We start from the raw sequence: 26,080 nt of genomic DNA, 5'->3' as shown, positions 1-26,080 counted from the left end.
CAGATTACAGAAAGGACTTTGTGTCGATCATGTTAAGTTGCAGAATGTTTTTAGAAAAATAGGTATCCAAGAACATTTCATTATCCTCATGCAAAATCTATATACAGGTCAGGAAGCTACAGTATGGACAGAACATGGCAAAAAAAAGTCTGGTTACAGATTAGCAAAAGTGAGACAAAGCTGTATACTCTCCCCTTATTTATTCAACCTATATGGTAAATACATATTGAGGGAAGTTGGATTGGAAGAAGATGGGTGTGGTTTTAAAATTGAAGAAGAAACATCAATAATCTGTGTTACTCTGATGACACTACTCTGATAGCTGAAAATGCAAATGATCTGCAAGCTCTAGTAATGAAAATCAAGGGGCACAGTGAAAAATTGGGACTAAGATTAATGTAAAGAAAATCAAACTAATGAATACAGGTACAGCAACCAGTGTTAGAATTGATAATGTAGATATCAAAGTGGTGCATAACTTCTGCCTTTTAGGATTGACTATCAACAGCAAATGAACCAGCAGCCAAGAAATAAGTCACAGGCTAGAACTTGGTACAGTAGCAATGAAGGCTTTGGAAAAGATACTCAGATGTTGGGATCTGTCTATATCTACAAAGATCAGAACTGTGCAGGCAAAGGTTTTCCCTGTGACACTCTATGGAAGCAAAAGTTGGACTTTGAAGAAGCAGGATAGGAAGAGTATTGATCCTTTTGAACGTTGGCGTTGGAGAAGATTCCTGAGAACACCATGGATAGCAAAGAAAACAAACAAATGGATCACTGAACAAATCGAGTTCTCACTTGAGTGCAAATGACCAGACTCAAATTATCATAATTTAGACACATTATGTGAAGATCTCTCTCTCTTGAGAAATCTATAATGCTGGGAAGGGTAGAAGGAAAGAGAAGAGCAGCAAGGTCTTAATTACAGCAGTGCACCATTGGAAGGCCTGCAGGACAAAGCTGGAAACAGATCTTACTGGAGAAAATCCATTTATGTGGTCATTAAAGTCAACACCAACTTGATGGCACATAATCAATCAACAATTTATTTGTTTATTTGTTTGTATGCCATTCATTCTCACAGGCTGTACTGCAGATAGTTTAAGCTTTTAAAAAAAATTAATAAACACCCACAAATACAAATACCACAGACCAAGAACCTAACCTTCCAATCAAAGAAAACCCTCCTCCTGTGAAAGATGGAATACATTGGTCCTTAAAGCCTTCCTGAAACCTGGGAGGGATGAGCTGATTGAATTCCCACTGGGGAGGGGGGATTCCAAAGAGTAGGGGTAGCACTGAGTGCACCTGTCTCCAGAGCCCTGTCAGACACAATCCCTTACGGATGGGAACTGGAGGGAGTTGACTTATTGGATTTGGTTGGACAGGCAGATGAACAGAAGAGATAACCAGGTTCATAGCCATATAGAGCAGCAGAGTCACCTAAGTACATTGACATATACTCATTGTTGTGCAGGCTACCACATTCTGCACCAACTGTATCTTCTGGACCTTCTTCAAGGGCAGGTTGATATAAAGCTTGTTACAGTAATCCAAGTGGGAAATAACTAGGACATGAATGACAGTGAACAGGGCATCCTGATTCACAAAAGGTTGCAACTGGTGCACAAAATCTAGCTGCGTGAAAGCCCTCCTAGCCACAATCTTATTCAGTCAAAAATGTAATTTCCCTGGAATTATTCAGGCTACAAACATAAGATCACTCCATCCTGGAGAGATTCAGTCAAAGTCTATTCCTCCTCATCCAGACCCTGACAGCCTCCAGCACTTCTACCTGTGTAACCCAGAATCAAGATACATAACTGGGTATCATCAGCATATTGATGATTCCTAACCCCATACCAACAGATCACCTCCCAGTGACTGCATATAGGTCTTAAAAAAGAGTGGAGAGAGGAGAGATCCCTAAGGCACTCCACAAGTAGAGGTCTCCAGATGGATCTTTCCCCTCTGATTATCAACAACTGGAACCAACCCTCCAGGAAGAAGGAGACAATCCAGAAGGATACCATGGCCAATGGCACCGAAAGCTGCCAAGAGATCAATAAAAACCAGGATGATTGCACTCACGATTTCAGGGTTTCCAAAAGTCATCCACAAATGCAATCAATGCACTTTTCATGCTGTATTCTGACCTGAAACTACTTTAAATATTTCAAATGTAGATGGAAAATGAATATGTACTCGTGCTGGTTCACCACATAAGGAATGTTATAAATTTGGAGAGCTCTGAAATGATGGCATATTGAGTAGCAATTCTACCTTTTCCTTCTTAAAGTGCAGATGTTCAGAGAGAAGAGGGGAAAAGTGGTTGGAAAACATGTGAGAGTTAATGGAAGATGATGTCTTGGCCTCCCCTTGTAAAGTTCTATATTTCATGCAAGGTACTTATATATAAAAGCTTCATCTAGAAACAAACTTGGAAGTATGGAGAACTGGAATATGAATTTAATTTTAATTAATTATACTATTTCATAATCATTTAAGTATAGATATAGTATTGCACATATATTTTTAATTGTATTTCTCTGGTAGCTCTGTTAAGTATGGAATTTTTGTTACGATGCCAACTTGTTGCCTATTTATGACTAAACGTCTATAGAATTTACACTTTGAGCAGAAGCAGTAGATTCAATGATACATACTGCTGTGCTTCCTTATCTTTCTCCCTTCTTACACAGTAAAGTACAGAGTCAGCTTATTATAATAATTAGAGCTTTGATCATTCTCATGTATCAAAACTGTTATGTTGTATTCTAAAGAATGTATCTGCACTATCTTCATACCATGAATTATACCTGTGTCTTCCTTAGAATTATCTTGTATCCTTATCAGCTGTAAAACAATTCTTTTTATATTGAGGTCTCCTATTAATACACATGCTCAAAATGCCTTTGATCAGCATTCTATGTAAGACTTATGAAGCTTTGGGGTTCTTGCTCTTGGCTCATCTCGGTGCACTGGAGACCAGTGACTCATTGTAATCTGCTACCTTTGGAAAATAAAACAACTGTTTGGGTCCTCTCTAATTGTTGGTGTTTATTTGGTGAATTTTCCACATTTCATGGCACTGTTGGCAGAACAGGAAAACCTGCTATTGGAAGGTTGTTCTAGGATAGGCACCCCACTGTTGCTTTGTGTCAGCCCCTTACTCTCTATACTTTGGGAGAACAGGATTCCTGGGATGGCTCTGTTTGACCTACGACTATCTTATCTGACCTTCGAAACTGGAGAGTTTGTTTATCCATATGTTTATCCATTTGATGTATGGCAGTGTTATCCTTTTCATGGCTTGTGTCGATTGTGCTGTAGTGGGTTGAGTGGTCAGGCACTTTTTGATAAAGTTGCACATGTATCCATTTTGTTGGAAGATGTTGCACAGATGGTCTGTTTCCTTCTTCTTGTGTTCTGGGTTGCTGCAAACCCATGGAAAACCACTGTCCTGCAATATCCTTATGAGAAGCAGCTGTCCAGAGCATATGTGGGCAATCTCCCGTCTTTTCCTTATCCATCCAAAACATCTCAGAAACAACCAACAGACTAATACAACCACATGGCATTACTGTAGCACCCAAACCAACTAAAGCCCTCCAAAACATCGTAAGTAAACCAAAAGACCCAGTAGCCCAAGGAAAAAAACCAGGAGTCATCTACAACATACAGTGTGAGGACCGTCACAAAGCCTCAGCAGTGGAATTGCTACTGACAAATTGGAGAAGGTGTCCTGAGCTGCCATATTCAAGTGTCTCTGATTCCTCAACAACTGTCTCCTGTTCTTACAAATAGATGACTCTTTATTCCTGCTACTTCATTACCTCCACAGTTAGTCATGTTACAGAGCATATTTTTGCACCAGATCTAAAGAAGAAGTTTACAGCTCTTCAAACTTTAGACAAACTGCTGCCTTAGAGGCTAAAGACCAAACAAATTAACAGTTAGCTACCATGCTGCATGGTGGGAGTGTTTATCTGGATGGGAGCAACAGTGCTAACAGTATTTTCTCACTCAATCTTGTATACTATTGTAGTCCTTTTGATTTTTGATGTTATTTTGGATATGACACTCATTGTTTTACTCATGGATCCACAATATAGTTTAGAACTTCAAGCATTCTATAAAGCATGCCTTTCTGTGATTTAATATTATGAACAAGGAAGTAACCAGCCTTGGGGGGGGGGGGGATTGTTATGTGATTTGCTGCCTCACTCTCTAAATTGTACTCTCTCAATTTGGAAGAAGATTTGTGCAATGTAAATAGGAAGAGTTCAGGAAGATGTCTGTGCAATCGTAATTTGGAAGGGCCAGCCTTGGGTCTTTTCTAATATCACTTTTTAAAATTCCACATTGCTACTAGGACCACTGAAGGCACCCCACAGTATTGCTAGAAAGAGGAACCAGGGGATTTTTTTTTTCTCCCTAGACTTTGTCCTGCTGCTACTGCTCACAGTTTTTCTTGCACTAGCAAAGTTAAAAAGCCACACCTATAACTTTAAGCCTTCATCAATTTGCTCAAAGTAATTCAGTAGTCCTTATAGGCTAAATTTGTTATAGCCACCCACACTTGATGTCTACACTTATAACAGAATTACAGACTCGAGAAATTAGTCACATAGGTAGAATATTTCTTTCTGTTCCTTTGGTCAGTGGAAAATAATTACATTTTCAAAGTCCCAGTTAACTCAGTAATAATTATACAGTAGGTTATTTTTTCTATCCTGAAACATCAATCCTCTATTTATATGTTTAGCAATGAACCATGACTCCAAACAAAGACTTTCAAAATTACTTCCTAAGGAGTTAGCAGCTTACATTCTCTCCCCATGACTGGTGCTTTAAAATTTGCTGCTTGCTTAAACAAGAAAGCTATGAAATATTTGGATCTTTATTCTACACCATAGTTCATATAAATATCCAGTGAGCTATATACTTAATGGGGTATAAAACACAAGTAAAATAGTGAGCAAATATTTTATGACTGTTGAACAACCTCAAGGGAGGTAACATTCAAGTCTAAAAAGAGATCATCAAGAGACGTAATTGTTTGCCCTGCAAAAGCCATGTTTTAGCACTGTAGGTGTCCTCTGTTATACCAGGTATGCAAATGCAAAACACAAAAGATATAAGTCTGGTGTTCTAGAAATGTGTTTCATTGTGTTTTTCTTAAGGCATGTTTACATTTCTTATATGGTAATAGGCTCTGATAAATGCAACCATAAAGATGAAATATCAGCATCTATGGGGAATAACACATGAACATAAATTGTACTTCTAACCTACTTATGGATGCATTATATTCAAGAAAATGCTAGTAGTGACAAATCTATTCATGCGCATTGACAACTGCAGTCACACCCTATTACAATTATCTATTTGTTGCAACTGTTATTTTCTATGTGCAACTTGTGCTGGCCAAGCTTTTCAGGAAGACACCTCCTTAACCTAACAGTCCAGGAGAAGGAGAAGGAATAATTAATTTCTACTTGTGCTACTGTGTGCAGTACTCATCCTGATTCAATATTATTTGACTGAGCTGTAGAAACAATATATGTGAAGGGGATGAGGTACCCAATGCACATGAATCATGATGTTCTAGTCTGAGACTAGACAGTGTCTATCTAAATGGAGAGTGGATTTGAACTTGAATCAGCCTGGTTGAAGTTCAGTTCCTTAACCATTATACTGTACTGGCTCTTTCCCCCACTTGCTCCTCCAGATATACTGACTCACAACTCCTATCAGTGTTGGGCAATCTGGTCATTTGTCATGCTGGCAGGATTTGATGGGAGTTAGAGACCAATGCCAGTTGGAAATGGCTGGTTCAAAGTACTATGAAACAGAGAGTTGCAATCTTGGTAATTTACATTCCTACCAATCACTTTATCAATGAACTTGAGTCCCATTATGATAGAAATAAAAAGTTAACTCTTCCTGAGATTGCATGCATTTTGTTATTAGAACGAAGTTTTAAATATCTCTCTTCCCTACTTTTCCAATTAATTTTAAAATTGATTCACTACCCCTCCCACTCCAAGAAGCCATGCAATGGTGTCACTCCACTCAATAAATGAGAACAATAAACCAATAAAGGCTACCAACCTCAACAAGAGTATGCCCACATCAGGGAAGCTTCTGCTGCATCACTCACCAAAGCTAGCTTCTTGCCTCTTGTTTCCTAGCTTCTAGCCACCTCTTAGCAGAACATCAAAGAATAAAGAGGCACGGGGGTGAGGGGTGGGGTAGCAGTTATAAGCAGAAAGAAAGATTGAGGGCAAGAATGGTTTAGAATAGGAACACTGCTTGTCTGGGTTCCCAATCACCTCTTTTCTTCTTTGCTACTATAGTGGGATTGCTGACACCTGAAACATAGGTCCCAAATCTCTCAGAAACTCTTTGGGTCTTCAAAAACTGATCTTGCCTCCTTGTTGGGGGTAAAAGTATTGTAGATTTTGCTGCCAACACCTAACTTCCAATTCTCCTACTCTGTGAGTTGTCTGCTTACTTGTGAGTGTTCTGAAAAACGGAGAAAACCACCACAGTAGTAGAAGAAACTGAGGGGGAAGACACTTTCCTTACTGCTACAAAACACAAGAACAAGAGGAAATATGACAACGTCTTGCTTGGGCAAGCAACAGAGAAAATTAAGACAAAAAGATTAGGGGAGGTGGTCAGGGAAGGAATCTGGACAAAGAATCCTGCACTAGCAAAGCCAGTGGAAGCCATGTAGCAGCACCTCTCCTGCCAAATATGTTATACTTGAAGTTGCACTGAGAAGGCTGCTTCAGCATGCAGCACCTAAGATTGTTCTAAGTGAGCATGCAGAGGAATGGAAATTTGTAGGGTTGCACTTCATGCTTGCAGTTGGATATGTTGTTTTAAAAAACCTGCACAAATTTCTTGAATATCCTTTACAATGGAAGAGATATAAAGAAAATCCTGCTTTGGGGACAAAAGTTTTTGAAAATGCAGTTATGCTTTATTGACCTTATTTTTCCAACCTCCAAAATTTGTCAGACATTTTAGCTGGACCATGCCTCGAGATTTTATTTAACTTGTCCCCTGAAACCAGCTTCTATGTAATGTTTTTAAAACTACACGGCTAATTTGGAAGTATTTACCATTTCTTTCCTGAATTATGCTTGGCTATAGGGGTCAGGGGCAGTGTAGATGTGTAGGAGAGAATTCTCTTCTACAGGTTTACATCTCAACCAGAGCAGAAAGTGCTGAGTGGGTAGTCCCTAAGATTTCACCAAGATACTTCACCTACATGGTCTGAGCATTCTTTTCTCCTCCTTCTTACCGTTAAACTCAGCACAAGTACAAAATATTTAAAATGGATTGTGCTTTAGCTGATACTGGTCAGCACGGTGGGATCACTCGCCAGTAGCAAACCCCATCCCCAGGGGAGGCTGACAGCTCTCCTAAGTGCCAGCATACTTTCTGGAGACTGAAGCTCAGTTTTCTTGCCTTACACTCTGACTCATAACAAATACAGACCTGGATTACAAACTCTTAGAAGGGCAAGCAGTAATTTTTTAAAAAATTCACCACACTCAAATCAATATATTTCCTGAGTACTTTAAAATAACAATATTATCATACCTGAGTTGCACCACAAGCTAGTTCACAGTTTTTCATATGGTTATTCCTTATTGTGAAATGTTTAGGAAAGTCTAAGCATCAACAGTTATGGAAATAATAGCAATATGAGAAACCCTGCTTTTTGACTGATAGTAAAATAAAACCAGGTGATCACCCATCAGATTCATCCTAAAAGCAATTGCATTCTGTTGTGGCTCTGAACAGAACTGACAGAATTTAAACCAATTTAGTTTTTATAAACCTGTTCCAAAATTATCCTGGATTTTATTAATCTCCAGACAATGTAAGAAAAGACTCTAATTTCTACCAGTTTAAAACTAAGCCTTGTAGAAGCCACTGCTGTTGTTTCTACTTGCTGCTCTATTGATTATTATGTAAATATTGGGTTTCCTGCTGACGCAGATCTGACTGCAAGGTCTCTTTCAGTGCTGTTTGCATATTCCAAACTAAAACATGGATTAAAACAAGAAAGTTTATGTAATGTTCCAAAAAGGACTGTATCCTGTGGCAGGGACAAACACACAAGAGAGATGAATGCACAAGTGTTTCTTTCATCAGAAATTCAACCAGTAACTATTTTCTTCAGAAGGTTGGAGCAGTTTTAGTCACTAAAAGAATTACTTTCTGAATCATCTATCTAGCAATAATGGAAAAAAAACAGCAAAAATAACTGCCCTTCCTTAATTTATTCAGAAACAAATCTGATCTCCAGTACTGCGGTATTTTCTTCAGGATTAATATCTTTGTAAGGTTTTGTCACCTTAAAGGACTCATTGTCCCACCAACATAAAAGAGAAAAGAATACAGTGTTCCATATTCCTCCTCTTTTTCACTCTACCTACAAAGAGGTCATCTGAGAACTTAGAACTGACAGTGATAAAACTGCAGGGCTGAACAATGACACTTTCCTGCCTTTGGCAAAAATGGTGCATTTAACCATGACACTTAATTCAACTGCCCCTTGTTCAGTGCCAAGGATGGGATAGGGTCTTCTACCACAACTCATTTTGATGCCCTCAACTCATTGACATGACCAATTCGGGTCACGAACAGCACCGTTCGCAAAATTTTTGCTTCCGTTTGCGAACGCCGGATTGGGTGACGAACAGGATCTGCGGCCATTTTCCCTGCCGTGACACGTGGCCGTGGCTTCCTGTAGGGAGGGGGACTCTCCTTCCAAGCAATAACGACCTCCCCATCCGCCTTCCTGTCCTCCACGCCAGAAGTCGCGTCAAGCAAGGTTAGCGTTCTCTCTCTTCGTACTGTACTTTGTGTCATATTTTTGTAGTTTAAAAAAAAAATACATATGGTTCAGAACGGATTAACCGTAATTACATTGAACCTTATGGGAAAATTTGATTCGGGTCACAACCAAAATCAGTTGGCGACCAAATTCGTAGAGGTCAGAACGGATTAACCGTATTTACATTGAACCTTATGGGAAAATTTGATTCGGGTCGCGGAACGAATTAAGTTTGTGAACCAAGGTACCACTGTAGTTGTTACTACTGCCTTCAATGTTCATGTTATACTGTCTAATGATAGGGCTGGTTCTATGACTTTTAACTAATCATTGTCATAGTCATGGCAATTTTAGAAAGCTTATTTGGTCTGCTGACACTTTGTCCCCCGGTCTCAGGGCATATTATGCTGAACAGAAATAAGAAAACAGTGAGAAGAGATCATTACTTTCCAATTCCTGAGATTCATTAGTCTCATTCAACCACTATACACAGACAGAGGTTCCATCTACTGAAATGTGGAATGATACAATACTGCTGACCTTTGTCTAGTACATCCATATAATAGGCACAGATGCCTGAGCAAGAGAAACATACATATATGCTTCTAAAATGTGCAGGATTCCAGATCACAATGAAGTCCAAGTGCAGTTTTTCAAGGATAACAAGCAAATGATACGGTGGGATGAGGGTAGTTCTAGGAAAAGTCAATGACATTTGGGACAACATCCATTGTTTCAACTCACAGATTCCCTTAAATCTTTAACAACACACAAGAACTACTGCATTACTGAGACTAATTTACTCCAGATTAAGTATAACACAATTGCTAATATCTGCACTGTCAGTGCCAGCTTTTAGGAGTCCTTGGTTGTCATTAGGCAATATGCCCATTCCTGCGGCAGTTTACCTCTTTCTCACTGCAATACATTTGTAGAAAAGACAAGTGAATGCTGCAACTCACTGTTCCTGATTCTCTCTCTGCTTACTGTCTATGACATTAAGGAGAAGGAACAGTCAAAATAGGAAGCTCCAAAGATTAGCAATATGCCCCATGGAGAGATCCTGGCCTTCCCAGGTGCCTGTCAGTAACAACACATCCCAACCTTCCTCACTGGTACATTTGGCTCCTGTTTATTGCAGCTACTGAATTAAGTAAGTTTGTTGGGGGGTTTTTCCAACTCATTAATGCAACTTTAGTTGTACCAGAAATTCACCCCTCTCTCAATCTAGATTATTCAAGTGTATAATTGAAAAAATGGGGCCACTTGAACACTTGCAATTGACTTTTAGAAAGATGCTCTTGGCCAGAAGTGCAATTCCCACCCACCTTCCCCAAGGAAGCTATTTCAAATGTGTGAAAATAGAACATAATATTTCAAAGTATTAGTTGAGTAACCAGCATGGATAAATTAGCAAAGAAAGTATCAATAAAAACCAAAAATAATTAAGGCAATAGGCGTGTGTGTGTGTTTTGGAGGGTAGATTTTTTTTCCTGTAACGAATATAAAAGTAATATCACAATAGCCTTTCCACCTAGCACTATGGCAACTTTTATTTTTTAAATTATTTGTCCTGTTCAATGTTTTTAAAAAATACAGTGCTACCTCGGGGTACGAATGCCTCTACTAACGAACTTTTCAGGTTACGACCAGCTCCGGCCGCAAAAATTTACCTCGATGTGCAAACTCCGCCTCAGGGTATGGCCATTTTTCCACCCTGACACGTGGTCGCGGCCATTTTCCCGCCGCGCGGCGCGGCGCCCGGCCTTTTTCCCGCCGCGCCGCGCCTGGCTGTTCTCCCGCCCACCACGTGGTCCACGGACACCAGAACGGATTAACGCTAATTACATTGAATCTTATGGGAAAATTTGCTTCGGGGTGCGACCAAATTCGGAGGGCGGAACGGATTAACCGGATTTACATTGAACCCTATGGGGAAATTTGCGTCGGGTTACGACCAACTCGGGATACGCCCAGAGTCACGGAACGGATTAAGTTCGTATCCCGAGGTACCACTGTACATCCATATTGAGATTTTGGTAGAATATATATTTTGGCTGCAAACTGATAGACATCTCTTGGAAAAGAGGTAGCTCAGGTTTGATATGCATGCTTGGTAGTTGGGTTCTACAGGTTTTGGGAGTTCAGTACCTAGGTACTGATCTCCTGAACCCTGGAGAACCTGATTACTAAGTATATAAATTGATAAATACTTATCTCAGAAAATTCACCACTGAACTCATTGAGATTTGTATTTGAGAAAACAAACTATAGAATCTAGCTTTCCTGGAATCCATGCTTCTCTGATGTATCCTCTATTAAAGTTATACTGACTCTATACATGACTGCAGTTTAATCAATTACTTGACTATAAGAGATAAATGTGTAATTAACAGTACAATCCTACACATGTATATCAAAAAAGGACTTAGTCTCAAGGAAATATTTAAAAGATTGCAATCCAAAATGGCTAATTGGTTCACAATTCCATTGAACATAAAGAAAATAAAAGTTTGAATCCAAATAGTGCACTTAATAAACAATTTCAAGGACATTTATAAGGTGCCTAGAAAAATATCACTATTATGCCATAAAATAAATGTACCATTTACATGTTAATTATCACTCTAAAACGTATATTTCTACATCTTGAGAAAAAAAATCTCTATCCTTCATAAATTTATTGCTGCTGTTGAGTAAAAATAGCAAGACTAATAACTTTCAAACAATTAAAATGTTTTAACTTATATAGGAGTCATTGTTTAATCATCAGTAATTGTTCCAAAAGACAGCATTATTGATTATGATTAAGCAGATATTTTTATTTATGATCTCTATAAAAATTTTAAGTCTTTACCTGAAAAACACAAATAGAACCCCACTGCCTCATTATCTACTGCCTGACAGAGTTTTTTCTAACATAAGTAATCTTAGCAGACATGAATGTAATGAACTTTTCTCAAATGCTTGTCAATTTTATCTCTACATTTAACAAGTACAAAACAGACCGACAGTGAAATGGTATGAAAACATGAATAGTTCAGAATCTAAATCTTACTATTTAACAACCCATTACTGGTAGTCCATGGGTTAAGAACACCTGGTTTAAGGACAATCCATAGTTAAGAATGGAGCCTATTGTAGCAAAATTGGAGTTAAATAATAATGATTCGAGTTAATTACACAATACTACTTATAACATATTATACAATAATACTGTTCCAGCTTACATACAAATTTAACTTAAGGACAGACCTTGGGAACGGAACTTGTTCTTAAACTGGGGACTGCCTCTACTAATATGTGTAACTGTAGAAGGAAATTAAAATTCCAACATTTATTTCTCTGTGTTCAAAAAATATAGTGTTCAGGGAATAATTGTATTATGTTAAAACCACATCCAGATTTTGAGCAGGTTTGTAGAGAGGACATTATTAGATCTGATTGATAGTGTGGCTTGCTTCCAGGAGAGGTATGGCAAACTGACAGTTCTGCCAAAATGGAGCCAATGATCACATCAAAGACCAAGGAACCAGTGAGTGGACTGGTTCCTTGGAATCTCTCCAGATAAGGAGAGGACAGGAGATCGCCTACATGTGCTCTGGATGGCTGCTTCACGTGAAGAGACCACAAGACAGTGGTTTTCTGTGGGTTTAGGCACCAGGAGATTATTTGATTAGCCAACTTGCTCACAAACATGGCAGAGCCTTTTAAAGGACACTAAGTTTGCAAACCTCACTTTCAAATCACTTTCAGAAATTGTTCATTAACTACTTCTAAACTATTAGAGACCTTTGGACCAACAAGTCTGAAAACGCCGGGTGAGTCTGCCTTCAATCCTGAATGAAAGAAAATTTTAATCATAAGCTTAAGAATTTAAAGTATCTGAAATAAACAGCAAAAAGCTAAATAAGATTTTGATCTTAGAAAGTTATAAATGGACTAAAGGTCCTGATAAAATTAGAATCTTGAAACTTTTACAATAAGATTTTGGAATTAATTATAAAGGACAAACAGCTTCTCGTGGGAAATAGATATAGTAGCCACTATACCAACAATGTCAGTAATGATGTCTGCTTTTATGGATAGACTATGTCCAAAGGATGTTATTGAAGAAATGACAGATGTAGAGCAAATTTTATCTGACAAGATAAAGATGGTATTGAAAGTGGATTTACAACCAACAGGCCAAGAGAATGACTTACAAAAGGATGTTTCATGGGATCTACAAAAGAAACTGGCTGAGGTTTTAAAATTTAAAAGAGAAATACAAATGACAAACCAAGAGAGTCTTTGATAATTTTTTCCTACTGGATTTACAAAAGAGGCTTGTTAAAGCCTTGAAGAATTCTGTGCATGGGACAAAGAAGAAATGAAGAGAAATCAAATCCTTCAACAATATTTGAATGAAATAAAGATTAAGACTGTTAAAAGGAAAGGAAAGGAATATAAAGTTGGTTTATTTGATCAAGGTTAAAACAAGATATGTTGGTACTTCTGGCAACCCCTTATGGACTTTCTGCTGACACCAGGACTGAAAAGATTATGTTTTATGGATTTGTTTATAGATAACTGATGGGATATGGGGTTAAAAGATAAATGTTTGTAACCTTAGAGGGGGTGAAGAGTCACTAAATTTGTTTACACTTATGAAGGGTGGAAGTCACTTCTTTATTTTCTTTTTCTTTATCATATTCTTACTTTTTCCTTTTTCCTTTGTACTTTTTACTCCTTCTTTCTATTCTCTTTTTTTAAGTTCAGTTTGCATTAGATTTTACTATTATAATAAAAATTCTTAATAAATATTATACACACACACACATATGTATGGAGAAAGAGAAAGAGATTAGAATGCAAAAAAAGGTAATTAGTTTACTGCACAAATAAAGGCTACTGCAACCACAGAAAATTAAACTTCTAATGCCGTCTTAAAGTCTATTACACACATGGTTAAATGGAAGTAACATCCATTGCATTCAATGGGATTTGGGGGGGGGGGGTTGCCTTCATGTAATTTTTGACTCCTAGAAACTGCCTGGACTACTGTTAGGTAATTGTGCATAAGTTTATAATGACAGTTTAATTTACCTAAATGTGTACTTCTCATTATATAATTCAAGTACTTTAAATCATTCAAAAGCAAGGGGTCCTAACAGTTTATTTTTAGTCTTGGAAAGATTGGAGTAAGCACTTTTGAGAAGTAAGCTCTCAGCTGAAAGTATAAAAGTACACCATGTTCCATTTGTATTGGCCAAAAGATATTTCAGAGGAGAATAACAGGAACAATGAAGGGGCTGTCAAGAACTGCTGCCTTCTCAGAAGCTTTGCATTTGTGAAGTAGCAGTTTCAGTCCTCAGATTCTTCAATTAAAAGATTTCAGTATAGCTGGCTGTGAGATCCAGGTGCACTGCTGGAAAAGGAGGCACCACTGGATTAAACAAACTGAAAAGGTTCAGGATAGTACATCTATCTAAAAATAAAATGAGAAGATTTGCTGGCTCAAAAACAACATGATTTTTAACATTGTTTAATTATATGATTTTAATATTTTTTTAAAAATCAAGAGAACCTTGATTCAGATAATAATATGAGCAGCTGCATCACAGTAAATGAAACAAGTTACTTTATCAGTCAGTGATGCTCCAGATGGGCAGGTCTAGATCTAGCATCTAGAACCCTGGCTGATCTACGACAACTAAGCAGAATCAAGCCTTGGATGGGAGACCATCAGGGACTACCAGCTGAAGCCTACACAGGAAAGTTAAAAAAATCATCCCAGAAGAAGGCAATCGCAAACCACTTCTGCATCATGCTCAGGAAACTACATGGTCATGACCATGAAATCATTAAGAGCTCATCTAGGAGGCTATAAACACCTACTCTGACTCACTAAAGGACTTGCACACATTTGGCTGGCTGGCTGGCTGGCTGGCTTGCTCCATCCATCCATCCATCCATCCATCCATCCATCCATCCATCCATCCATCCAATTTCAAATGTAGTCACCGCCCACCTCACTCAAGAGCAACTCTGGGTGGTTTACAGTAAAACAAGAATAAGTATGAATTAAAATACAATAAAAAGCCATGTTCGTACATAAATACTGGCTTCCAAGATACTGATGGCAAATAAAGGTTACAGGAGCATCTTCAAGGTGCCAGCCACCCCCAGGGTTGGTTGCCCCTCTTCTCACCCCACAAGAGTTGGCAGAGGCAGGTCTTCACCGCTTTCCAGAAGGTCAGGAGAGTAGGGCCTACCTCACCTCTGGGATAGAGTATTCCATAGGGTGGGGGCAACGGCAGAGAAGGCTCTCCTTCTGGGCCCCACCAATCAACATTCTTTTGTTGACAGGGTCTGTAACATACCTTCCCTGCCTGACCAGGTGGGACAGGTTGATATAATGGGGATGAGACAGTCCATCAGGTAACCTGGTCCCATGCATTCATTCTGTTGAAGCAGAAGTCCTGAACTCCACTTTGCAGAATAAGAGCAGGACCCACTTATTGTATTTTGAGCCCACTACCACCAAGAAGATAACGAAATGGAAGGCCTGAACCGCAACATACCCAGAGAAACCTATGGAGATCCCAGTGCTGCTATAAGGACTATCTTGCCATTAATACTTGGTAAATATACTAATCCCACAGTTTTGGAGATTATGGCATAAATACTTACATTGTTGGTTGCTCCACCAGTTCCATGATTTATTGTGTTCAGTCTATAGGTCAAGAAGGCTTAATCTGCTTGGAAGCTACTATCACAGAGAACCTTTAACCATATTATATAGTACTTTCATGAAGTCACGAAGAATCGGACATGACTTAACGACTGAACAACAACAATAGTACTTTCAGAGAAAATGGAACTTGATGAACAAAAAAGTAGAAGTTGCACTTCATACACTAGGAGCACTAGGATCCTTGAGGCCTAAGTTACATGGTCTGGGACTGGCAGTCAGCAATTCTAGAAATCACTTCGGTCCCTACTACATTCTACTAGCTGCTTTTATTTCAAGTTTGGGTTGTTATGAACTGTCATCACACACAGATCAATCACTCCTTTCCTTGTTTGGATGAGGAGTTGTGGTCTCAATAATGCTTTGAGGGTGGCATTATTCATGAATGTCTAATTGTAATTTGAAAGTGAACATGGGTAAGATTGAAATCTTGATCTTCCAGCCACACAATGCCTTATATCCTTCTACTGTTCTATTCTTTATTATGCAGAGCTGCCAGGTGGTTCTCACTATCTTGAGATCTGTGTTCTGACAGATGCCCACTTTATACTCAGGACATTGATGAAAGCTATGGCTAAAGTGTCTCCATTTGGTGGGGATCTGCTGGATCTGTCAATTCCTGACTTCTGACACAACTTAGTTATTTGTTTGTACCTCAGTGGTGTTTACACACCTCATGTTTGGGCTGTGTTAAAAGTCACCTGGTGGGACTTTCTTTAATTCTAATCCCAACTGGGCAGATTGTATCCTGGACCATTATCTTCACAGGGATCCTTAATTGGCTTCCTCCTAGTTTAAATTGCTACATTGAGCTAATCCTAGTTACCTCTGGCCTGACCTAGTAAGTGTCTGTTGTGTAATATACTCTACTGTTCATGGGTTTCTAGTTAGTCTTTTTACCTGATAATGGTGCACTACCTTTGTTTTTTTTTCCCTTCAAAATTTGGTTCCTTTTGTTTAGCATAAAATTCTGTTTCCTTAATGCTTTATGGAAAATGAAGTGGTATTTCACAGGGGTTCCAAACCTTTCTTTTTGACTCCATGGACTAAGGTCCTTCCAGTAACCTTCATTCTTATAACCCTTTCTCTAATTTTCTGGTAATTTTACCTTAAATTAATTGTTATTTTAGTTTTATAATTAGATTTGTATTGTACAATATTTGCATATATATGATATTGGATTCTCTCCCCCCCCCATATATACATATATGTAAAATTATCTACTCCAATTTATTGTTACTGGAGTTTTATGAAGAAGTTTGTATGGGTTCTACTGCAGAAGGAAGGAAGGGCATATTCCAAGGAACAGCTGCTCTATTGTTCTCCTGGAGGTTTTAGACTTATAGGCTTTGTAAACTAACAAAGAATAGTATGCAAATAATGCCACCACCTATTGATATAGCAGCTGTGGCAGGTTCTTCAGTATCGTTTTCAGTCATTGACCTGTAGGAATCCATCTGCCTGCAATTTTTTTTCACTAGAATCCTATTTGCTCAACCAAGGCAGAAGAAAGAGGCAAATGGTATGGTTTCACATTGCAAATACAGTAAACAAAGCATTACTCCAGAGCTTTTGCAAGCTAAGAGCAATCAAACAAACAGATAAAAAAAAAATGGGTAAAACTATTGCACATCTTAATTAGCTGAGAAACAATTCCAAGGACACATGCTACCATCTTCCATATATCTGCAGCATCAGGATTTCACCAGATACTCTCTGAGGTAGCATTACTGAATTCCCACATCCCTGCTATCTGCCTCAGGAGCTCCTCTGCCAGTATTCAATCACCAATAGCGAACGGATTGTCTGTTCACAGCAAAATGACTCTGAGGGGCAAATGTCCAAAGCACAGGGGTCCAGATCAGCCTTCAGTGAAGCTCTACATTTTCTTCTACAGACCAGGTTTTATATTTAAGGCAGAGGAGCACTCTTGATGGCAATCCATAGCAAGGCTCAATCTTAGCTCAAGGAAAACATTGCTAAAGAATTAAAAGATAAGGTCTTTTCTGGCAGGTGATGGGATCAAAGAGTTATAAAGCAAATATATTCCCAACAAGTGAAATAAGGGTTCATATAAAATATAATCAGCTGCTAGAAACCAACAAATAAACTAGTAACTCACTGGCTTAGTTATTCTTCTAAGTCAACCTCTTAACACTTTTCCTCCTCAAAATACAGTTGTTTTCCAGGATCTAGCTTTCACTACAGTCCCTAAAGGACAAAATAATGTGCCCAGGTACTCTGTGCAGAAAAAACTGACAGCAACATGCATCATGCCAATCCCACTTCATTTAGAGGAAGACTTAATAAAAAAAATGCACTCCTTGCATTCTTTGGTTTTCAGGAATTCTGAAATGAAGTCTTACATTTTTAAACATGAGAAGAAAAAGTGTTGGAGACAGTAAAGGAATGCAAAATCAGTTAATAGATAAAAGAAAGAGTAAACAAAATCTCAGCTCTGGGAAAGAAGCAAGCATAAGGAAGAGACTCAAAATAAGTCTACCTTGATTCTCTGTACTATAAGAGGGAATAGAAAGAAACTCTGTCAGGCTTTCAAGATTCTGTTTTTATACTCTATAACAATACAGTACCAATATGTGGGTGATCTCCCGTCCTTTCCTTATCCATCAAAAACATCTCAGAAACAACCAACAGACTAATACAACCACACGGCATCTCTGTAGCACACAAACCAACTAAAGCCCTCCAAAACATCTTAAGCAAACCAAAAGACCCAGTAGCCCAAGAAGAAAAAACAGGAGTCATCTACAACATACAGTGTAAGGACTATAACAACCACTATGTAGGACAGACAGGCAGAAGGCTGGCAGAGCGCATCCATGAACACCAACTAGCAGTCAGAAGACATGATGAAAACTCCTTAATCTCACAACACATGGACAGACTTAACCATAGTTTCAACTGGGAAACTGTCAGCATCTTAGACCAAGCTACCATATTTTTCTAACTATAAGACAATACTTTTTTCTAAAATCCTTACGCTAAAAATTGAAGGGCTTCTTATTCAAGGAAGTAAGCTGAGGAGAGAACCGCGTGGTTGCAAAACCGCCCATACTTTGACTGGTGTGGGTCTTCCAGGCTGTGTGGCCGTGTTCTGGAAGTTTTGTTTCCTAACGTTTCGCCAGCACCTGTGACCGGCATCTTCAGAGTGCAGGAGCACAGAAAGGAGCAGTTCTCTCTGTGCCCAGGGTGATGTGACCCTTTTGTGGGTATTTATAGATTCCCCCCCCTCAGATCTCTATAAATACCCACAAAAGGGTCACATCACCCTGGGCACAGAGAGAACTCCTCCTCTCTGTGCTCCTGCACTCTGAAGATGCCGGTCACAGGTGCTGGCGAAACGTTAGGAAACAAAACTCCCGGAACACGGCCACACAGCCCGGAAGACCCACACCAGTCATCGCATGCCGGCTGTGAAAGCCTTCGACAATACATTGCCCATACTTTGTCTCTGCAAACAGGCTTCCTCCTATTTCTAGCCTCTAATCATGAGTGAAATAGCTTGACTCTGCAAACTGGCTTCCTCCAATCACGAGCCTCCAATCACGAGTGAAACTGCTCATACTGTCTCTGCAAACAGGCTTCCTCCAATCACGAGCCTCCAATCACGAGTGAAACTGCCCATGTTGTCTCTGCAAACAGACTTCCTCCAATCACGAGACTTATGTAACTGATGTCAGCTGAACTAACCAATTAGAGGAAGTCTGTCTGCAGAGACAAGCTATCGGCAGTTTCACTCATGATTGAATGTAATCAGTTATGCAAAAGAGCATGGAAATAGAGCTGCAGAGAGGCAGTTTGGATCTCCTCCCACTGAGCACATCATGTAAATATTACCTAATGACTAAATAAAAATGTGTTCTGCTTTATCTTTAAAATATTGATTTCTTAATTTTGAGTTGGAAAAGTGGGGGGCGTCTTATACATGGGGGCGTCTTATTAACGGGAAAATACGGTATCTTTTTACAAACGCAGAATATCACAGGTAAAATAGTAGAAGGAAATGATGCCAAATTAGTAAAATTAATTTCACTAAAAGTAAATTAATACTTAATTTTGAATTGTGCCTTTTTGTTACATTTAAAGTAAACTAGAATTTAATTTTAAAAGTCATTTTAAAATGGAAAGGATGGTAAGGTGTACACAAATGCAACTATAGTCATTATTTGCTGGTTTGGTATTTTAATGATTAATGCTAATACCTTAATTTGTATAGGTCTTTCAGTATGTGTATTGCATGATCCCTGAACTTTGTGCCTGTTAGCAGCTTGCTTGCTGGACTGATTACGTGCCATCAAGCCAGTGTCTACTCTTAGTGACCACATAGGTAGGTTTTCTCCAGGACAATTTGTCCCCAACCTGATCTTTCAGGTTTTGTTGGTAAAACCTATCCATATGCAATCAATATTGGTTGCAAGGAAAGTTACTGGATTTGGGATCAACAGGTGGCAGCTCGTTACAGCTGGCCTTCAAAAGGTACAGACATGAGGATGTTTTAGTCTCCGTGTTTTTGGGGTGGGGTGGGGGATGAGATTACTACTTTATACCAACGATAATATAGCAGTTGCATTGGAGCTGAAACAGTCATATTTAAATAGATGTATTTAAACAGAGATTCCAAGATATGATGAGGAGAGGGTTAGGGTCACTTATTTTATCCAAAAACAAAGACAAAAACAACCCTATCCATATGGTTTTCTTGGTAAATTACCGAGGTGATTTACCACTGCCATCTCCCACACGTTATGAAGTGATGCCTTTGTCATTGTCACTAAACTGATCATCTGCCTCTAGCATCTTCTTATATTGCTGCTGCCCAGTATAGATACCCTCTTGCTTTAACCAGGATATGGCTAACTTCAATTTTGAGGTGAATTTTGCTTGCTTTCTTGCCATAGCCATTCAGAAAGGAAATCTACTATTTGTTATTAACTGAAATCAAGAAAGCATATTCTGGAGAAATGTAATTAGCTTTAGCTGCATGGAAAAAAAAAAAAGAGAGATCCAGAGCTGTCCATCCTCAGCTAGTATATTTATACTTTAATTAAACATTTTCCTTTGGGAAAATCTAATTCAGTTATTTTATTTTACTTTTTATTTTATTCCCTTAGGTAACTATTTTGTTTATTTTATTTTACTTTTTGTTTGACTGTTCTCAAGCAGTCCCAGTAAAGGTTTTTGAAGTGTCTATGATGCTTTCCCCATGTGGGTAAGTGGGGCAAAAAAGTATTTAGTCAGCCACCAATTGTGCAAGTTCTCCCACTTAAAAAGATGAGAGGGGCCTGTAATTTTCATCATAGGTATACCTCAACTATGAGAGACAAAATGAGGGAAAAAATCCAGAAAATCACATTGTCTGATTTTTAAGGAATTTATTTGCAAATCATGGTCGAAAATAAGTATTTGGTCACCTACAAACAAGCAAGATGTCTGGCTCTCACAGACCTGGAAGTACTTCTTTAAGAGGCTCCTCTGTCCTCCACTCGTTACCTGTAGTAATGGCACCTGTTTGACCTTGTTATCAGTATAAAAGATACCTGTCCACAACCTCAAAGAGTCACACTCCAAACTCCACTATGGCCAAGACCAAAGAGCTGTCGAAGGGCACCAGAAACAAAATTGTAGACCTGCACCAGGCTGGGAAGACTGAATCTGCAATAGGCAAGCAGCTTGGTGTGAAGAAATCAACTGTGGGAGCAATAATTAGAAAATGGAAGACATACAAGACCACTGATAATCTCCCTTGATCTGGGGCTCCATGCAAGATCTCACCCTGTGGGGTCAAAATGATCACAAGAACGGTGAGCAAAAATCCCAGAACCACACGGGGGGACCTAGTGAATGACCTGCAGAGAGCTGGGACCAAAGTAACAAAGGCTACCATCAGTAACACACTACGCCACCAGGGACCCAAATCCTGCAGTGCCAGATGTGTCCCCCTGCTTAAGCCAGTACATGTCTGGGCCCGTCTGAGGTTTGCTAGAGAGCATTTGGATGATTCAGAAGAGGATTGGGAGAATGTCATATGGTCAGATGAAACCAAAGTAGAACGTTTTGGTCTAAACTCAACTCGTCGTGTTTGGAGGCGAGAGAATGCTGAGTTCCATCCAAAGAACACCATACCTACTGTGAAGCATGGGGGTGGAAACATCATGCTTTGGGGCTGTTTTTCTGCAAAGGGACCAGGACGACTGATCCGTGTAAAGGAAAGAATTAATGGGGCCATGTATCGTGAGATTTTGAGTGAACACCTCCTTCCATCAGCAAGGGCATTGAAGATGAAACGTGGCTGGGTCTTTCAGCATGACAATGATCCCAAACACACCGCCCGGGCAACGAAGGAGTGGCTTCGTAAGAAGCATTTCAAGGTCCTGGAGTGGCCTAGCCAGTCTCCAGATCTCAACCCCATGGAAAACCTTTGGAGGGAGTTGAAAGTCCGTGTTGCCCAGCGACAGCCCCAAAACATCACTGCTCTAGAGGAGATCTGCATGGAGGAATGGGCCAAAATACCAGCAACAGTGTGTGAAAACCTTGTGAAGACTTACAGAAAACGTTTGACCTCTGTCATTGCCAACAAAGGATATATAACAAAGTATTGAGATGAACTTTGGATATTGACCAAATACTTATTTTCCACCATGATTTGCAAATAAATTCTTTAAAAATCAGACAATGTGATTTTCTGGATTTTTTCCCCATTTTGTCTCTCATAGTTGAGGTATACCTATGATGAAAATTACAGGCCTCTCTCATCTTTTTAAGTGGGAGAACTTGCACAATTGGTGGTTGACTAAATACTTTTTTGCCCCACTGTAAATTATCTGGTTGTCATAATTCACTGTCATTTGGGCTTTTCACCGATTATTGCTCTTAAAACAAGACAACTGTGTGTATCACATTTGTACCATTGTTCTGTTGAGCAAGGAAACTCTGGCCCTTTTAATCATTGTAAGTGTCATTAACAAGCTACCAAACAGGATCATTTCCTGAATAATTGCCTCTGAACATTCACTGCAGTATACTTCTTCACTCAATTTCTATGTGCCCGTACGAAAATATGATAGTCTAATGCAGTGTCCCCCAACCTTTTTGAATTCGTGGACGCATCTGGAAAGTATCTTGAAATTTTGAAAGTATCTTACGGTTATTCTCATAAAATGATTACGGGTCTCAAAACACCCATTTATTAGAACGCAGACTGGTGAGGTGATTCCTGTATATATGCAACATGCACCAGTTAATGGCGAAATTGTTCTTCTCCTGGAAGGAGGAGAAAAGGTGTTGTGATGACCTTTTTATAGATAGGCAACAATGTCCTCTTCTGTTTCCCCTCATTTTCACAAGTAATTTCTGACCTGGTGTGGTAGTCACTAGTTCTGTCACTCTGTTATTTGCCCTTCAGTAAATTGTTTATTTAATCACCTCACATACTCCTGTATTTATTCAATCTATCAAGTAAACATGTATGAAATTCACTCTATAAAAAAACACAGCCTTACACAGGCTGTTGCTCACCACCCATTGTAGCTTCCCAAAATGTCTCTGCCACGTCAACAGATGTCAAACCTAGTCCTGGATTGCAGCCTCTCACCATTTTATCTTCTAAAAATGCTTCCAGGGCCTAAATTGTATCCTATTTTTGATTTTTGGTTTAGAGCGTACTAGCTTCCCATTTATTCCCATTTATTAAATTTTAAGTAAAAGCATATTTAAAGAAATCAGGAGGATTAGGAAGCCTGGTGCCGAGGCAGATGTCGCCAGTCCCACTGGTGCCCTCAGGCATTGTGTTTCGAGAACATGGGTCTACTGTAGGTTTCCAGTGCAGGTTACTATTCACTGCCTTTAGAGAAATTATAATGCTATAGCTTCAACTATCATAGTGGGAGTTGGCAGCCTAATTTGGCTTGAAAGGTAAATTGACTTCAGGCAAATGCTTCAGAGACTATAGCAAAAATTGAGGGAGGGGGAAATATGGGCATATAGCCTCCCAGTGCAATTTCCCTAGATTAGTCCTGTAGTTTCTCATGGATGCATGTATACATTTCATCCTGATATGCATATACACAGCCTTCCAGAAATGCCCCAGCTGCAATTATTAGGCTTTAAAAGATGTTCCCCTTGAACCAACAGACTCTATTTTGAATCCTGTCAGAAGTGGGAATGGATTTTATGGGAGAGGATTGCAGTATTTGGGAGAAATTAAGCTTGAGGGAAAACCTAGCAAACTAGATGAGAAACTCACAGGTTTTTACATGGAATGTTACAGGATTATGAATTCAGAGTCTTCCTGCTCGCAAGTCAGAAGTGATTTCTGATCATGAGGTTGGTCTCTGCATGTGTGCACCCCCTATACCCATGGCATTCTTTATCTTAATAATGGTGAACGCATTTACCAAAGCTATCAATGGCTCCTGAATATTGGCACCAGGGTTGTAGAAGCACATGCCAATAAAGTATTAGGGAACCTGTAGGAGTATGCCTCATGTATATAGCTTGTCATAAGCAAATGTTAAAATGTTACTGTTCATGTTTCTGAGGTAAATGGCTCAAAACCAGTATTTTATAGAGAGGCAACTTTCTATATCCTGGGTATATCCTGTACTGCTCATATTTTTAGGGCTGATTATTGAATGTTCATATTTTAAATGTTCAGTATTTCTGAACAAATAATTAGTTTTCAAATTTGTGACTGAGGATTCATCCTCAATACTGCAATCCTATGAATATTTACTGAAAAATAAATCACATACAGTGGAACTCACTCCCAGATAAGTGTGCGTAGGATTGCAGCCTAAGTGACTTTGTCTCTGCAAACAGGCTTCTTCCTACCACGAGCCTCGAATCACGAGTGAAATAGCTTGTCTCTGCAAACAGACTTCCTCCAATCACAAGCCGTAACTGACGTCAGTTGATGCTGAACAAACCAATTAGAGGAAGTCTGTTTGCAGAGACAAGCTATCAGCAGTTTCACTCGTGATTGAATGTAATCAGTTATGCAAAAGAGCATGGAAATAGAGCTGCAGAGAGACAGTTTGGACCTCCTCCCACCGAGTGTATCAGGTAAATGTTACCTAATTACTAAATAAAAATGTATTCTGCACTATCTTTAAAATATTGATTTCTTAATTTTGGGTTGGAAAAGTGGGGGCCGTCTTGTACATGGGGGCGTCTTATTGATGGAAAAATACGGTAAATCCAAAAATGCGAGGGAATTCCTGGAAGCTTGGTATTCTGACAAGGCAGCCATCAATAGGCACATAAACAACATCTACACATTATTCAAAAGAGACAATATAAAGGAAAACAAAAGACCAGAACATCTCCTTACCAGCAATCATTACCCAGATAAGCAGAGATTAACACCAAGGTTATCACCAGACATACAATCAAGCAGTAAATGATACCCTAATCAAGGAACTACCAGAGGGGAAAAACAAAACAAAAAAAACCCTCACCCCCATCAACACTGGCAAGGCATGCCACAGTATATAAACAGAGAGCAAACCCCATCCCATTCTAGCACTGAAGATGTTACCTAGCCGGGTAATGAAACGTTTGCAAGAAGACAAACAAGCTCAGAGAACCCCAAGGACTCCACAGTTTGTACAATATGGGTTCCTTGCATGCTGATGTCAGAGATGAAAGCTTCAAGAGTTGAAACTTGCCAGCAGTTGTCATACTATGCGAAGAAAATGAGGAATTTCATGACAGTCAAAGAAATATGGGCTCATCATTATGACCCAGGACAAAACATCAGTCCATAAACTATCATCACAAAGCTTCACCTAAGAAAAAAGAATTCAAAACCTGGACTTCAGCAGGAAAACTCATGGATAGTTTTTTGGGATGCAGATAATGTTATTCACATGGATTTTCTTGAATCTGGTACCACTGTCAATTCAGAATACTACCTGCAACACTCAAAACTTTGAAACAACATTAAGCAGAGTTCAGAAGCACACAAAAAAAATTGCTGCAACATGACAACATTAGGCCTTAAACCTCATTAGCCACCAGGAAGCAACTGGATCTCACTGTCTTACCCCATCCACCACACAGTCCATACATGATGTTATGTGACTTCTGCCTTTTCTCAAAACTGAAGAAATATCTTTGTGGGCATCTGGTTGACTCAAATTAAGAAATGGACTGTCAGGAGTTGACTGAAGGTTGTGTTCCAAGCTTGAAAACATTTGAGTTGAACAAACTTTGCACACGTGGTATTGTTGGTCTGAAAATCTGAATGATCTTCCAACAAATAATCCCTACCTAATCCACCACAGTGGATTGTTGGATGGAAAAAAACCCTGTGAATTCAAACTGGAGCCTACAAGTGCAGCAGTGCAGATCGCTCATATTCAGGGTTTTAGTCAAATAACATTTCCATTACCTTCCTCCTAGTTTTCTATCCCACCCTACTGAAGAGCAGTTAGGCAGTGTTTAGTGCTTCCTGTTTA

The 26,080-nt window shown here is 39.1% G+C and overlaps 1 protein-coding gene across 1 annotated transcript in view; it reads right to left on the bottom strand.

Annotated features, from left to right (window-relative positions):
- Nucleotides 1-25,755, bottom strand: part of ZNF385B (zinc finger protein 385B) — a 147,112-nt gene extending 121,357 nt beyond the window's left edge. The window contains exon 1 of the mRNA XM_025167405.2: nt 25,667-25,755. Coding sequence (XP_025023173.1) covers nt 25,667-25,691 — 25 coding nt within the window. The 5' untranslated portion in view covers nt 25,692-25,755. The remainder of the gene's footprint in view (nt 1-25,666) is intronic.
- Between the last annotated feature and the right edge of the window lie 325 nt (nt 25,756-26,080).

The sequence above is a fragment of the Python bivittatus genome, unplaced genomic scaffold (assembly GCF_059951505.1).
Source record: "Python bivittatus isolate LINGU-HERP-01145 unplaced genomic scaffold, Pbiv_v1 ctg000200_np1212, whole genome shotgun sequence".
Lineage (NCBI taxonomy): Eukaryota > Metazoa > Chordata > Lepidosauria > Squamata > Pythonidae > Python > Python bivittatus.
Note: the sequence above shows the minus strand (reverse complement) of the source record. Positions and strands in the feature narration are given on the sequence as shown.